Source organism: Rhinopithecus bieti, unplaced genomic scaffold (assembly GCF_001698545.2).
Source record: "Rhinopithecus bieti isolate Rb0 unplaced genomic scaffold, ASM169854v2 scaffold_1106, whole genome shotgun sequence".
In the NCBI taxonomy this organism is placed as follows: domain Eukaryota; kingdom Metazoa; phylum Chordata; class Mammalia; order Primates; family Cercopithecidae; genus Rhinopithecus; species Rhinopithecus bieti.
This window is the reverse complement of record NW_016803367.1, coordinates 980,305-995,091: the sequence shown is the minus strand read 5'-3', so window position 1 is coordinate 995,091 and position 14,787 is coordinate 980,305. Positions and strand designations below refer to the sequence as shown.

The following is a 14,787-nucleotide window of genomic DNA, read 5'->3' as shown; positions in this document are numbered from 1 at the left end:
TTTATACTAAGTTCCCCAAGTTGGTAATTCTGATACCAAAGTTTGAGAAACGCTAATATAAAACATTGTCCTTTAATCAATACAAGTGTGAGACAAAAATCATCTACAAAACTATTACTCAAATCATTTTGCTTAACTTGGGGAGATATGGAACACAGAATTCAATGAAGGGAAAGAAGAAACACCATATAAATAGATTACAACTGGGAAATACTGAATAAATTACATTTGAATACACCAAATCATATCAGAAATTTACTATGAAAGATAATATTTAAAGGAAAAAATACCCAAAGTTAGTTGGTACCCAAATACACAGACCACAAAATCTAGATTTTCATTTTCTTCTTAAAGCAGAAAACTCCTGTGCAATGCAGTACTTACCTACAAGAGGGGCTCGGATAAGATGGATGTTTTGCTTGACTTCTTTGATATCCTGAACTTTCTGTAGCTCTTTATTTTTCTTCAATCTACAACAAAACACATTAAAGCCAAAATTTCAGTTACTAACACTGCTTTAAGCGGCATCAATTCACAATACAGCTTCTAAATGTTGTTACTTCAGTTAGCCCCACAGATGGGGAATGGAAACATGATAGCTGCCCTTCTGTTCACTCCCCTTTCTTCTCCCCACAACACCCCCCCGCCATCCAGCAGGAGCATCAACACCAAGTGAACAAAGAGTCTCTCAGTTCTCTCACATTATTCCCAAATGGCAAGTGGTGAACATAACCTAAAAGAGATATATACCTTACATTTATTCCCAAACCTAAGGTAAGGTCACCTGTTAAGCCCTCACAAATGTACATTTACTTCCCTAACAACTCAAACTCAAAGTGGTTTTCTAGTTCGTAATTAGCTCAAAATGGGATTCCTACCCTACCACAACACTTGTCCATGCATTCATTCTTCGTACTTAAGACTGGCACAAAATGGGAGCTCAATATATATTTGCTGAGTAAACGAAGGATGTGAGTCATGAAAAGAAGTAGTGCTTGGCTGGGCGCGGTGGCTCACACCTGTAATCCCAGCACTCTGGGAGGCCGTGGCGGGTGGATCACGAGGTCAGGAGATCGAGACCATCCTGGCTAACATGGTAAAACCCCGTCTCTACTAAAAATACAAAAAATTAGCCAGGCATGGTGGTGGGCGCCTGTAGTCCCAGCTACTAGGGAGGCTGAGGCAGGAGAATGGCATGAACCTGGGAAGCGGAGCCTGCAGTGAGCCAAGATGGCGCCACTGCACTCCAGCCTGGGCGACAGAGCGAGACTCAGTCTCAAAAAAAAAAAAATAAGTGGTACTCTACTACATAAAACAACCTTTAACCCTTTAACTGTTACAGTGCCCCATCTTTTCTCCTCAAATGGATAAATCTGTTATATAATTTTTTAAAAACCACTGGGTAATTAAAATAGCATAAAACACATGATATTCAATAGAAATGCTAACAGACTAGTCCTCAAACATTTTTCTGAAATGCTTTAAAATTTTTAAGCCACAAAGCTGCTGGCACGTGCTTCTTTTCCATGACATATTCCATAGCAATTAATTTAAAAGCTAATGGTCCTGCTCTGAAAAAAATAGCTGATTCCAAGCTGGGGAAGAGGAAACATCTTGTTAGCTATAAAACATGAATGCACTCAAAGAATGAGGAGAACTGTCAAAATGACATAACAGTCTGCCTGGAGGAACTCCCACAGGCCAAACTCGGGCCACTTAGAACATCAAAATAAATAATGACAATCAAGAATTATAACCCAATGTATACCGTAAGAATCCATGAATACACACAGATGTAATATGAGTAAAGGAATAAATCTTGAAATTGATGGAAAAGGGGGCCGGGCGCAGTGGCTCAAGCCTGTAATCCCAGCACTTTGGGAGGCCGAGACGGGCGGATCACGAGGTCAGGAGATCGAGACCATCCTGGCTAACACGGTGAAACCCCGTCTCTACTAAAAATACAAAAAACTAGCCGGGCGAGGTGGCGGGCGCCTGTAGTCCCAGCTACTCGGGAGGCTGAGGCAGGAGAATGGCGTAAACCCGGGAGGCGGAGCTTGCAGTGAGCTGAGATCCGGCCACTGCACTCCAGCCTGGGCGACAGAGCGAGACTCCATCTCAACAACAACAAAAAAAAAAAAAAAAAAAAAGAAATTGATGGAAAAGGGAAAGTTCTTTCTTACATGAGAAAATCAACTAAAAAATGTAGAAGAAATGATGGAATTAGAAAAACCACCATTTGGCAACAATCACAACAATAGTAGTAACTGATTCAGGTAAGACTCTAATGAAAACCAAAACCAGTAGGTACAAGTTTGAGGAGTAATAGGCTCTTTATTGAATCTCTATGTATCTCCCCGAAGATACATACTGATTATAAGGAAAACAAAATAGTAACCTTCCAGTGGAGAAACCTAACAGACATCACCTTAATCAAATGATCAAAGTTAACATCACCAGCAAGGTGACATCATGTGCTTCCCGATATGATGCATGAGAAGGATATGCCATCATTTCTGTGACATCCCTGCCAAAGGTGCCTAACCAAAATCTAATGAGGAAGATATCAGACAAACCCAAATTGAACAACATTCTATACAATAACTTGACCTATGGTCTTAAAAACTATCACTGTCATGTAAAATAAAGAAAGATGAGAAACTGTCCAGATTAAAGGAGCCTGAAGAAGTATGAAGGACTTTCCGTTGCTATGGACGTAATCAGAAAAACTGGTGAGGTCTAAACAAAGTTCATAGATTATATAATAGTATTACATCAATGTTAATTTCCTGACTGACAGATAACCACACTGTGTTTAAGAGAATGTTATTTTTAGGTTACATACACTTAAGTATACTTAGAAGGAAAAAGCGTTATGGTCTTCAATACATAAAGTAAATGTAAAATGCTAGCAGAATATACAAGAGTTCTTCATATTATTCCTGGAAGTTTTTGGTAAGTCTGAAGTTATGTCAAAATTAAAAATTAAAAAAATATATATGAACGCCTCTAAATATCTACTAGTAATTACTTTCCGAAAGTTACTCCACATAAATATTCATACCTGTTCATTATAAATTTAGCTTGGCGTTTCTGTTTGATCTCTTCAACTCTCTTCATTGCATCAACTACAAAAAAGTTCGTAAGAGTTAGCAAATGTACGCACATTCAAGCAGTACGATCAACAACTGCATTAACAAGCACTTCTTTATTATTCTGATTTAGAAATGAATTTACATGAAAAAAATCATTACAAAACAATCCCTACTCAAAAGCTGAAGAAGGTATATACTCATCATCACTCTCAACATTCTCTCTAACAAGTATCATTTCTCTAATTTTTATTTGACAAAAGTCTCTGCTGCTGTTAAATTTTCCTTCCACTTTAAACCAATCCAATGCTTTTCAAATTTTACTCCAAAGAGAACTTGGACTATTGACAACTAATCTCATTCTTAACTTGTAATTTCCATGAATAAAGACAGCATCTTTCTGGTTATGAACACTTAAAGTGCTTGGGATATGGTTAGCACATGATATTGGCAGAATGAACCAAACAATCAATACTAATATGTTCTAGACCACAAGAATCCAACTGTTTTAGAAAATGTCTACAGGAACGTTGGCTAAAAGGGGGCTGAGTCCAACTATGCTCTAAAATCTCTATTAGTACTATCCGATGAAAGACAAACCACATATGAAATTTTAAATTTTCTAGTAGCCATATTTTTTAAAGTAAAAAGGAACAGGTGGAAATTTAATGATACATTTTATTTAACCCAAATTTTCAAAATACTGTCATTCAACATGCAATCTATATAAAATTATTAGTGAAATATTTTATTCCCGTTTTCATATTAAGTCTTCAAAATCCAGCATTCATTTCACATTTACAGCACAACGCAATTTAGACTAGCCACATTTCAAGTGCTCAGTGGCTCAGACACCACAACTTCTGATCTAGCTCTTTAAAGTGTAGTCTGCTGATCTAAAGAATACGATATTTATATAGTATTAAAGTATCTCCCAAAAGTATACTTATTCATTAAAAAGAGTAAAACAGTAACTCTTCAGTGGAAAAACCTGACAGACACCACCTTAACCAAATGATCAAAGTTAACACTGCTAGTAATGGAACTAATGGACAGCCTGTGTCTCCTGACAAAACACACTGAAAAAACCCAGCATCAGATCTCTGGTGCTCTTGCCAAACATGCATTATCCAAACCTAATCTGAAGGAAACATCAAACAATTCAGTTAAGAAATTTTATACCAAACTCCTGGCCCATATTCTTTGAAACTGTCAATATCATGAAATATAAAGACCAACTCAGGAAATGTTCCAGATTAAAAGAGATTAAAGAGACATGACATGTACTACTCTTAAAAATTTTGCTATAAAGAATATGACTGGGACAATTGGAGAAATACGAATAGGTCTGAGATTAGGTAATAATATTCTATCAATGTTAATTTCTTAATTTTAATAATTGCAGTGTGGTTATGTGAGAGAATGCTCTTATTTCTGGAAATACATATTAAACTAGGGATAAAGAACATTAGGTTTGCTTAAACAGTTCAGAAAAATATACACTAAAGGGAGAAAGGGAGAAAGAAGAAAGACAAAGAGAAAAAATTAATTTAACAAAATGTTGACATTCAGGGAGTCTGGATGAAGGATGTCAGAGAACTCTACTCCTGCAACTTTTCTATAATCTGAAATTAGGTCAAAATAAAAACTTTTTTAAAACTGTAGTCTGGGACCAGTAACAGTGGCATCATTTGGGAGCTTGTTAGAAAAAAGGGATTTCAGGCCCCACACAAACCTATTATATCTGAATCCACATTTTAACAAAAACCACCAGGACAATCTTTAAGACCTCTAGTATTAAAGCAACATTTATATAAATAATTCTAAGAAAATGTCAACTATAAATCTGCATATGCTGTAGCTCAGAATTAGTAATATGCTGGATATGTAACTTTTTTGTCTCTCAGTAAAAATAAGGACAAGTTCTAGTACTCAGAAGCATTTCCACACTTTAAACTTATTTAGAAGGGAAATAAACACAAGTGGCAGGAAAATCTTTTCCAAAGAATAATATACTGTATTTCCAAATATTCCAGAAGATTGAAATATTTTGAACCTAAGAAGCATCTGACTGTACAATTCACAACTACAAAGATATGGAACCAACCTAAGTGCTCATCGACCAACAAGTGGGTAAAGAAAATGAGGTATTTATACATGATGGAATAGTACTCACCCAAGAAAAGGAATGAAATAATGTCTTTTGCAGCAACTTGGATGGAATTGGAGGCCATTATTCTAAATGAAGTAACCCAGGAATAGAAAACCTAATACTGTATGTTCTCACTTATAAGTGAGGGCTAAGCTATGGCACGCAAAGGCATACAGAGCGGTATAATGGACTATGGGGACTCAAAAGTGGGGGTGGGGTGGGGTAAGGGGTAAAAACTATACATTGGGTACAATGTACACTACTCAGGTGATGGATGCACTAAAATCTCAGATTTTGCCAATCTACAATTAAACCATGTAACCAAAAAACCACTTGTACCCCAAAAGCTACTAAGATTAGAAAAAAGTTCAACAAAATAAGTAAAAGTTAAAAAAAAAAATCTGAAAACATTAAAAATTCACCTGCAACACAGACAGCTATGAGGGATAAAGTGCAAACTACTTTTCCTGGTATTTTTGAAATTCTAACACACTACTGTTTCTACAGACATCAATACCTTAACGAAGGTTGTTCAATCCATATCCTCACATAATTTGATAATGTAAGTAATGAACATACAACTCTTGTCAACAGATTAGTTTACAGACCAAATGATATTGAAATATGAGGGGTATGGAGAATCAATAAATCTCTTAGAAGAATAATATATTGTTCTGGAACAATACTGAAAACAACTTTTATTAATTGTGTAAAACACAAGGAAACAATCTTAAATTCCAAAGACTCTCATCCTATATACTTAGCACTCATACTGTCCACTTAGCAGATCTTCTTAGAAAAATCTATTTTTAGGATCCCAGTAAAAAAGAAAGCAGAATCAGTGCAGGAAAAAAAAAAATCTATAGAGCACTGTTTCTTACAGAATTTACAGATGTACAAATGAGGGGGGCAAGAGAATGAGACTCTGTAATAAAACCTAACAGAAACAACAAAATAGGAGTACTCAGTAAATGCACATAGAGGGCAGAGACTGTGTGTGACCTGTTCATCTTTGTATACCACAGGCAGTGCTTAATAAATGTGCAATGAATTAAAATAAAGAACTGCAGAGAACATTACCATTACAGCATGTGAAGTCATACAGAACACAGCAGTACTTCTCTCGAGCAATATAACATGAAACTAGCATGGTGGACCATAGAACTGATTATTCACGTATCACTGAAATTGGATATGCACCTCATTTCAACAACCACCTAAATACCCACTAAGTCAAAGTAGTTACAAAATATGTAAAAATGATCTGGAGCTTCAAGTAATAATAACAACAACAAAAGCAAAGGTCAAAATGAAATAAAACTGAATGAAGTCCAGAAATGCTTCAGGACTGGCCAGGCATGGTGGCTCACGCCTGTAATCCCAGCACTTTCGGAGACCGAGGCGGGCAGATTGTCTGAGCTCAGAAGCTTGCCACCAGCCTGAGCAACATGGTGAAACCCTGTCTCTACTAAAATACAAAAAAAATTAGCCAGGCATGGCGGCATGTGCCTGTAGTCCCAGCTACTTGGGAGGCTTAGGCAGGAAAATTGCTTGAACCCGGGAGGCGGAGGTTGCAGTGAGCCGAGATCGCACCACTGCACTCCAGCCTGGGCAACAGAGAGAGACTCTGTCTCAAAAAAAAAAAAAGAAAGAAAGAAAGAAATGCTTCAGGACTTTCCAATAATGTCCTTGATAAGGATGCCTTTTGAAATCAATTTAATAATCCTATAAGTTAATCTCTTTAGAAATTCTTGAGTTTGAATAAGTGTTATTTCCTTATCAAATAAACCAAATAAAATTTCAGAAATTAACTCTTCCTCTAATTATAAAGCAGAAGGAAAAGACCTTACTTTTTAAAAAGGGGGTGGGAGAGACCCAAAGGGTACAATAATTAGGGCTAAGTATAGAAAAGGCAATTCCAAATCTAAACTCCAATTTCTCCACATAGTCCAGGGTAAACAAAGCTTTAGAACAAGCTTGACCAACCCACAGCCCAACATAAATTCGTAAACTTTCTTAAAACATAGAGTTTTTTGCAATTTTTTTTTCTTAGCTCATCAGCTATCATTAGTGTTAGTGTAGTTTATATGTGCCCTAAGACAATTCTTCTTCCAATGTGGCCCAGGGAAGTCAAAGATTGAATGCCCCTGGTTTAGAAGGTATAAATACTACTACAAAGGTCCACACATTTTCAATTCTTCCCCTGAAGTCTCGTGACTGACTGGAGTACAGAAAGGGATGCCCTGCCTATGATCTATTAGGAGAGTAATAAAGCTTGTGGAATTCTAAGCCTTACAGACTCTGGTTAACAAACCACATCACCCCCACACCCAACACTAGAAATGGCTACAGGGTGCACAAAGGTAACCATGGGAAGAAAAGAAGGCAGCGCCGGTGCCCGGCATAGTGGCTCACGCCTGTAATCCCAGCACTTTGGGAGGCCAAGACGGGTGGATCACTTGAGGTCAGGAGTTCAAGGCCACCCTGGCCAACATGGCGAAAACCCACCTCTACTAAAAATACAAAAATTAGCCAGGTGTGGTGGCATGCGCCTGTAATCCCAGCTACCCGGGAGGCTGAGGCAGGAGAATTGTTTAAACCTGGAAGGCAGCGACTGCAGTGAGCTGAGATCATGCCACTGCACTCCAGCCGGGTGGACAGAGCAAGACTTTGACTCTCAAAGAAAAAAATAATAATAATAATAATTAAAAGGCAGGGCCAAGGGTCCCAAACATCCAAACATACAAAAATGTGGTAGAACCTACAAGCTAGCTTAAGGGATTAACTTTTTCTAAATATGGGACTTTTTTCATTAAACTCTCTGCCTACTTCAGGTAAAAAAAGAAAAAAACTAGATATTATTGCTTTTAATTTCAGAAGATTATAACTTCATTTTTTACCTAAGTCAAATACTTAGAAATTCTCAGGACATTTGTAATGATGACCTTAAGCACTACACTTTTTAATTTTAATTATAAGGTATACAGAATACAAGTTTATATCCTAAACTATATGGTCTAAACATGTGAAGTGTGTTAGGTTTTGTGTGTATTTTAACTGTCCCACACTCACCCTAAAACAGTATTTTCCTTCTCTATTTTTTTCAGCCACTTGTATGTTTTTACACCTCTATGTGGGCACTTCATGTAGTATCAAAGTGAATAATTACATTATTTTAAAATGAACACACCAGCCAATTGTAAAAAAAAAAAAATTGATAAAAGATATGACTACAACAGAACCATTAAAATGAGGATAAAATAATAAAAGCCAGGTGATGACAAATGGAAAATTCAATATTTAAACAACAAACTGACACTTAAAGTTATAGTATTATCCCAAACCAGTCTCTCCTCAAAATTATTGGTATTTTTCTGTGACTTACTAGTTTTATTCCAAAGCTCTCGCTGGTATTTGATAGGTTCATTTCTACGTTTTTCAAATTCAAATGAATTATCCTGTAAGAGGGAACAGAGGAGATAAAGTTTTAAGAAAAGTAAAAAGGAAACATTTCTTAAAACACCTTCCTTTTCATAAGTGTTGTGAGTGAACATACATCAAGATTCACCCCTCAGGGTGATCTCAGAGAATATAGGTTTTCAAACTTTTTCTCCTTTCACACCTCCCTACTGAAAACATCTCTCTATATAACGGTGATTCTCAAAGAGAGAGGTGGAGTCAGTAACACCTCCATCCCTCAGAACGGCATATAACAATTATCAGGATTACAAACTGAAAAACCTTCCCCATTTCCATTCCCAGATAAGATTCAAAGCCAGGAAACTCTGAATTACATTGAACCATATGAAACTGCCATTTTTCACAGATCAAAAAAAATCAACATCAAGAATTCCATGGCCTTCCTATAGGAGATAGAAAAAAAGAGAGAGAGAAAATTTCATATGGTTCAACCTAAGTATCTATCTGTTATAGCAAAAAGGTATGAAAACTATATATGACGAGTTGCTGGGTGCAGCACACCAACATGGCACAAGTATACATATGTAACAAACCTGCATGTTATGCACACGTACCCTAGAACTTAAAGTGTAATAAAAAAAAAAAAAAGAAAACTATATATATCTTCAAACAAATGAGGTGCTACTCTGCAGAATATAAGTCAGGCCCTACATTTCTTCCGATCTCCTCCAAAGATTGTTACCATTGCTAGTGGATGGTATTTTTACAGTTAACGATCCTTTTAATCTTAAAACACACAAAACAATTTTGGAAAAGCTACAGGTATTTCTTGGTTTTCAAATCTGACAGGCATATAAAACAGCACTACCTCTGGATTTAGCTACTATTTCTTTTATATATACACACCTTTATTCAGAGCATAATAACCTCAGCCACAAGGTAAATGGTAATCAGTAAATGACTGTGACCGGCAGTCTTTCCTCAGGCAGCTGCCACTTGCATTTAGGCTGCTATGCTGCTTCTCGTCCAGAATGAAAATTATTTTTGTGACAGTAATTATGATTTGGCCTTGCATCTGGTCAAACAATACTCTTTACATTCACTGCAAAGCTCTAGTATTAAGGAAGCCAGGAAACGGCTTGATGGAAAATGCTTGCAGATACTGCCCTTTAGCAATAAAAAGGTGGGAAAGGGGTCATAGGTTTGGTGGGTAAAGGAGGCCATGGACAGAGGGGACAGTTTAAAAGATCTTCCTCCCTCAAAGGTAGCCTGTACTACATTTTCATCTCCTTTCTTTACAGGGACTCAACGTGGACAGCTTCAAAATATCCTTTTATCAATTCAATATAACAATATAATGATGGAGGCTCACTCCATTAAATCTTCTTCCCCCTTGACTTAGCTCTAGTCCTCCTCACACCAACACTACTAATTTCTCTGCTCTGATACAAAGCCCTGCTAAGGAAATCCAGAAACTGATAAATGAGTCTATTATAAACTTCACCTGAGTCTTGACTGCTGCTCAGAAATCCTTTCTCTTAACTTCATCTCAAAATCTTTCAGTAGCAATTCCCAACTTCATCCCAAGCCATTTAAATGATTTTCCTCTTTGTCTGCAAGAGCTAAAAATAGTAGCTCCACAGAATTATAGTTTTCAGGACCATGTGAGAATGATATTATTTCCAAAGCCAAATACAAATAAGGCACTTATTAATCATGTTATCGGAGGCCTTGCTATGACTGATTAAATGACATACACCCTTCAAATACTAAAACTGTGAAACGTGTAAAAACTATATTGATAGTTAACTGTACTCACCACTGTAAGCTCTTTACCAGCTGCTTTCCGGAATGCTTTGGTCCACCTAACTTTGCGAGGATTGCGCTTCTTTTAAAGTTTTTATGACATTTAGATTTGCAAAATCTGAACACCTACAAGAAAAGTTAAAATACTGAGAAGTCAACATTAAAAACTTTTCTATCATAAGATGTTACCCCTGCTAGACAAAAAATACATGCCCTTCTACTTAAACTGCCATTTAGAAATGTGTAAGATATATCAGATTAAATGGAAACAACTATTTTTTGACTATCAAACATCATCCCAACCAAAGGCTAAGGGCCCTGAAAATATTATTTTAAATTACTAATCATTTGTATAGAATAACAGTAAAATTATTTCAAATAAAGGGAACAGTTGTAAGTAAAGTCATTTAAGTCCTTTCTTAATTCAGGGTAATTGTCAAAATTCACTGTCTTTATACCTCAGTGGGGATAAAAGTTTCAAACAACCACTCTGAAATCTCCTTTTGAGTCTTTCCATCTTCCTTGTTGCAAGCACAAAATAATTTCAAAAGCAACTAAAACTGGTGCTCTAATAGATTTGTTTTCGACTTATCCATAGATCTGCCAACAAGATTCTTTACTACTTTAACTCTCCATCTTCATCCTAAAATATTTAATACTTTAATAGTGCTAACTTACAACTTGATGATGCTTCAACATGTTCCTGAAATGGCTTATTAGGACTCATTTTATAAATCTAAGAGTATTATTTTGTTACTTCGTAATGCCTTAGAACACACTGCAATTTGTGTATGCCACTGGAGAAAATGGGAAGAGAAAAAGTAATTATTTGGGGTTTGTGGATCTTGGTAAAGAAAATTAAGTTGAATTATACCTAGAAGATATGACAGATAAATAGGTCAAAATAAACAGTACAAACACTTCAGACTAAATAAGCCTGAGTATGTATCACAAATCATACCACTTTTCACCTTTTATATATGTTGCCCTATGGGGAACCTCAAGTAGGTCACTACACACAGTAGGACAGTTTTCTTAGAAACCATTGCTATTAGTTTAATCTGATCCAGGCCCATACCTCCGAGAGAGCCTTCTCCTAAGAGACTAGAGTGAAAGCATGTCTATATCCTTGAGTTAATTTCAAAGAGACTAGAAAATATAAGAACTACTAAAGTCTCCTGGAGTAGCCTACTATGAAATCATAAATAAAAAATGAATATATTAAAATCATTGTGAAATGAATTATATTTCATTTGAGTATTTTCAGCCCAAAATACTATTACTTTTTTAAGTAAAAGCCTCCCACGTTTAATATCTACTAGATGACCCTTAGGCAAATTCCTTTTTCTACTATTTATCTAACAGGAGGACTAAACTTGTTTTGGCTCCTCTCAATTCCAAATAGATCCAATGAGGAATCTACTTGGTTCCTTATCTAATAGGTATTACCTGAAAGGCACAATGAAGGATCTAAAGAGACTTGGAACCAGAGGAGGTGTGAAGGGGATTCAATCAGCAAATAAGGAGTATCTATGTGCCTGATGTTGTACTAGTGCTAAGGATACAAGAACAATTAAAATTTGGTACTCTACCTTGAAAAGCTTAGTCTAGCAATGTGATAGTCTCACTTTGCGATCAAGAAAGACCGAGATCTGACTAGGATATAAACAATGGGATAAAGCTATAATCATGTATAATGTAACATGTAAACACATATGAGGAAGTGGTTAAATCTATGGTGGTGTAAGAGGTGGATGGCTTATGTATCAGGCAAAGCTTTATGTTCTCAAGTTTATCTTTTAATTTAGTCCCCTAAATGCTAACATGCTAACAAATGATCCCCCATACCTTGGACTCACAAAGGTCTTCAAACTTTTCTTATTCCACTAATTCAACATGTATTAAGCCCTCATTAAGACTGTATTTTTCCTGTTTGCAAAGTATGTGCAAATATGGAGAATTGGCATTAATTCTACCCTTAATCCATTTATGCCTAAGAAGAGTTAAAGGGTGAAGTTTCTATTAACAACAGTCTCAGAAACTAAGAGAATAAAGGCAGAAAGACTAGTTAAAGCCTGGGAAACATAGCAAGTCCCTGTCTCTACAAAAAAAAAAAAAAAAAATTTTGATCTCTCCGTCTCTACAAATTTTTTTTTTAATGTTGGGCATGGTGGTGCACACCTGTAATCCCAGCTACTCAGGATGCTGAGGAGGGAGGACTGCTTAAGCCCAGGAGACTGAGGCTGCAGAGAGCCATGATCACACCACTGCACTCCAGCCTGGGTAATAGAGAGTGAGACCCTGTCTCAAAAAAAAAAAAAAAAAAAAAGACTAGGCAAGAGGCTACAAAAGTGGTAAGTGCCTAATCTGAACTAGGACAGGAAAGCAGAAAGAAGGCAAAGACACCACTATTTTTTCAGAGGCAGGATAGGTAAGTCTTGATAACTAGATACAAAAGGTGAAAGATTCAAAGATGACTCTCATGTTTCTAGCAAAACTATCTGGGCACTTAAGAGTGGTATTAATTCACAGAGCAAAAAGATTTGAGGTACTAAGGAATTCTCTTTCAGTAGGCCCACTGTGAAGTACATCCAATGGAAAATTCAGATTTGGAGCTCAGGAGATTTAGACTTGGAAATCAAGAATATAAAAAGGTGAGATACTTGTTCTTTGTTAGTGCTTCAGGCCCTCTGTCTTTTATTTCCTCCATCAATTAACTCTCTTCTGGATCCACTGGTCTTCCTTAGGCCAAGATGACTCCCAACCAACTCAACATTGTCCTTATTCTTCATCAACTTAACTTCCACTGTGTCTACCAAATCAATAACCAGGTCTTGACAGCTCTCACGATCTGTTGTTCTAATTCCAGTATCCAGCTGACAAGCACCCTGGACGAAAATCACAAAATCGTAACGAGATCATGTATAAAACCATACTGCCTACTCTGAATTAGACACCAACCTGGCAATCTTTTGTTTCATTTTTATAAACTTCTTATCATGTTCCTGAGAGCAAATATTCAAAACCTTCTACGTTCTTTTACCTTACCACACATAGCTTTGGTCCCTCATTTTCAGCGGAATCCCTTGCATCTAATTAATGGGGTCAATATCTTTGATCTGTTACAGAGATATAAACTGAAGTCAGACTTGTAATTCTTTAGCATGTCAAATTCACCTTAATATACAGATTCTTAGACCCTCTTCCCCTCCCCTAAAGATTCCAAGTCAATAGATCTGGTGGAAACCAGGAATCTGTGAACGCCCAGTAATTCAGAAGCAAACTTAAGAAGTCAAATTCTGAGCAACAATGTGTTTCTCTGAGAAAGAGAGGAACGGGATTCATTCTGTAATGACAGGACAAACTCATGTACCATTCAAAACGTCTTTCACAACTAGGACTCATTTATTATTTACGTTTATAGATTTACTATAATTATACTTTGTAGCCCTACGCCGAAGGCTCTATCATCATTTACAATCCAGTCACTTACTCAAACAAGTGGATTTGCTCCGTTCTCTGCCTTTTCTCAAAATGTTCAATTTCCTTCCACTTAGAAGGCCCCCTCCGCTCTTTCTTCCGCAAAATTCAGGATCCAAGACAAATATTACCTCCATTCTGAGTCTTTCCGTACAGGACCCTCCCCAACTCACCCGCAGTACCTAATGCAGTACTACCTGCAGTAGACTTAATGCATAAGTCTACTATTAAGCAATATGGAACACTTCCATCAACCTCTACACTTTAGTATGGACCTTAGCATAATGCCTGAAAGGGTATACACTCAACAAAGTTTACTGGATTCAAGAACATGGCCCACGTACACGAGTGGCCAAACAGCCCTCACAGACATCCAAGATTCCTGGTAGGCGCTAGCTGGGATCGCTCCTGAAGCTCCACGCTGCCAATGCCACCCAAGGGTGGCCTGATGGCCAGTGCCACTCGGGACACCAGGAAGGAGAAACGCCCGAAGCGGAACACTGAGACCGGAACCCCAGTTAAGCCACCCTCCCACAGGAACAGCGGGAGCAACCAGGGCCAAACCCGGCAGACGCAGAAGCACCCGGCACCGAGTCGCCGCGTCCAGGAACCGCGGAAGCTAGGCTGAAGCGCAGACTGGTCTCGGTCGCCTCACCTTGCAATCGTTGCGGACGAACATCATGCCGTGTCCAGGGTAGATGGGCCCCGAACAGAAATAACACTTCTCGATACGCATGTTGAACCCGCGTGGGACCCCACCAAACAAACGCCAAGCTTGAGAGGAAGTGACACAGCCCCGTCGCCGGAAGTGACCTTCTTTCCCCCTTCCCCCGACCG

At 37.5% G+C, this 14,787-nt stretch overlaps 1 protein-coding gene across 1 annotated transcript; it reads right to left on the bottom strand.

Moving 5' to 3' along the window:
• Positions 1-324: 324 nt before the first annotated feature.
• Positions 325-14,787, bottom strand: RSL24D1 (ribosomal L24 domain containing 1). The gene is given in 6 exon segments (XM_017881494.1): positions 325-470; positions 3,065-3,128; positions 8,630-8,702; positions 10,484-10,557; positions 10,560-10,596; positions 14,606-14,787. Coding segments are annotated over 6 exon segments (462 nt in total). The 5' UTR covers positions 14,687-14,787; the 3' UTR covers positions 325-337.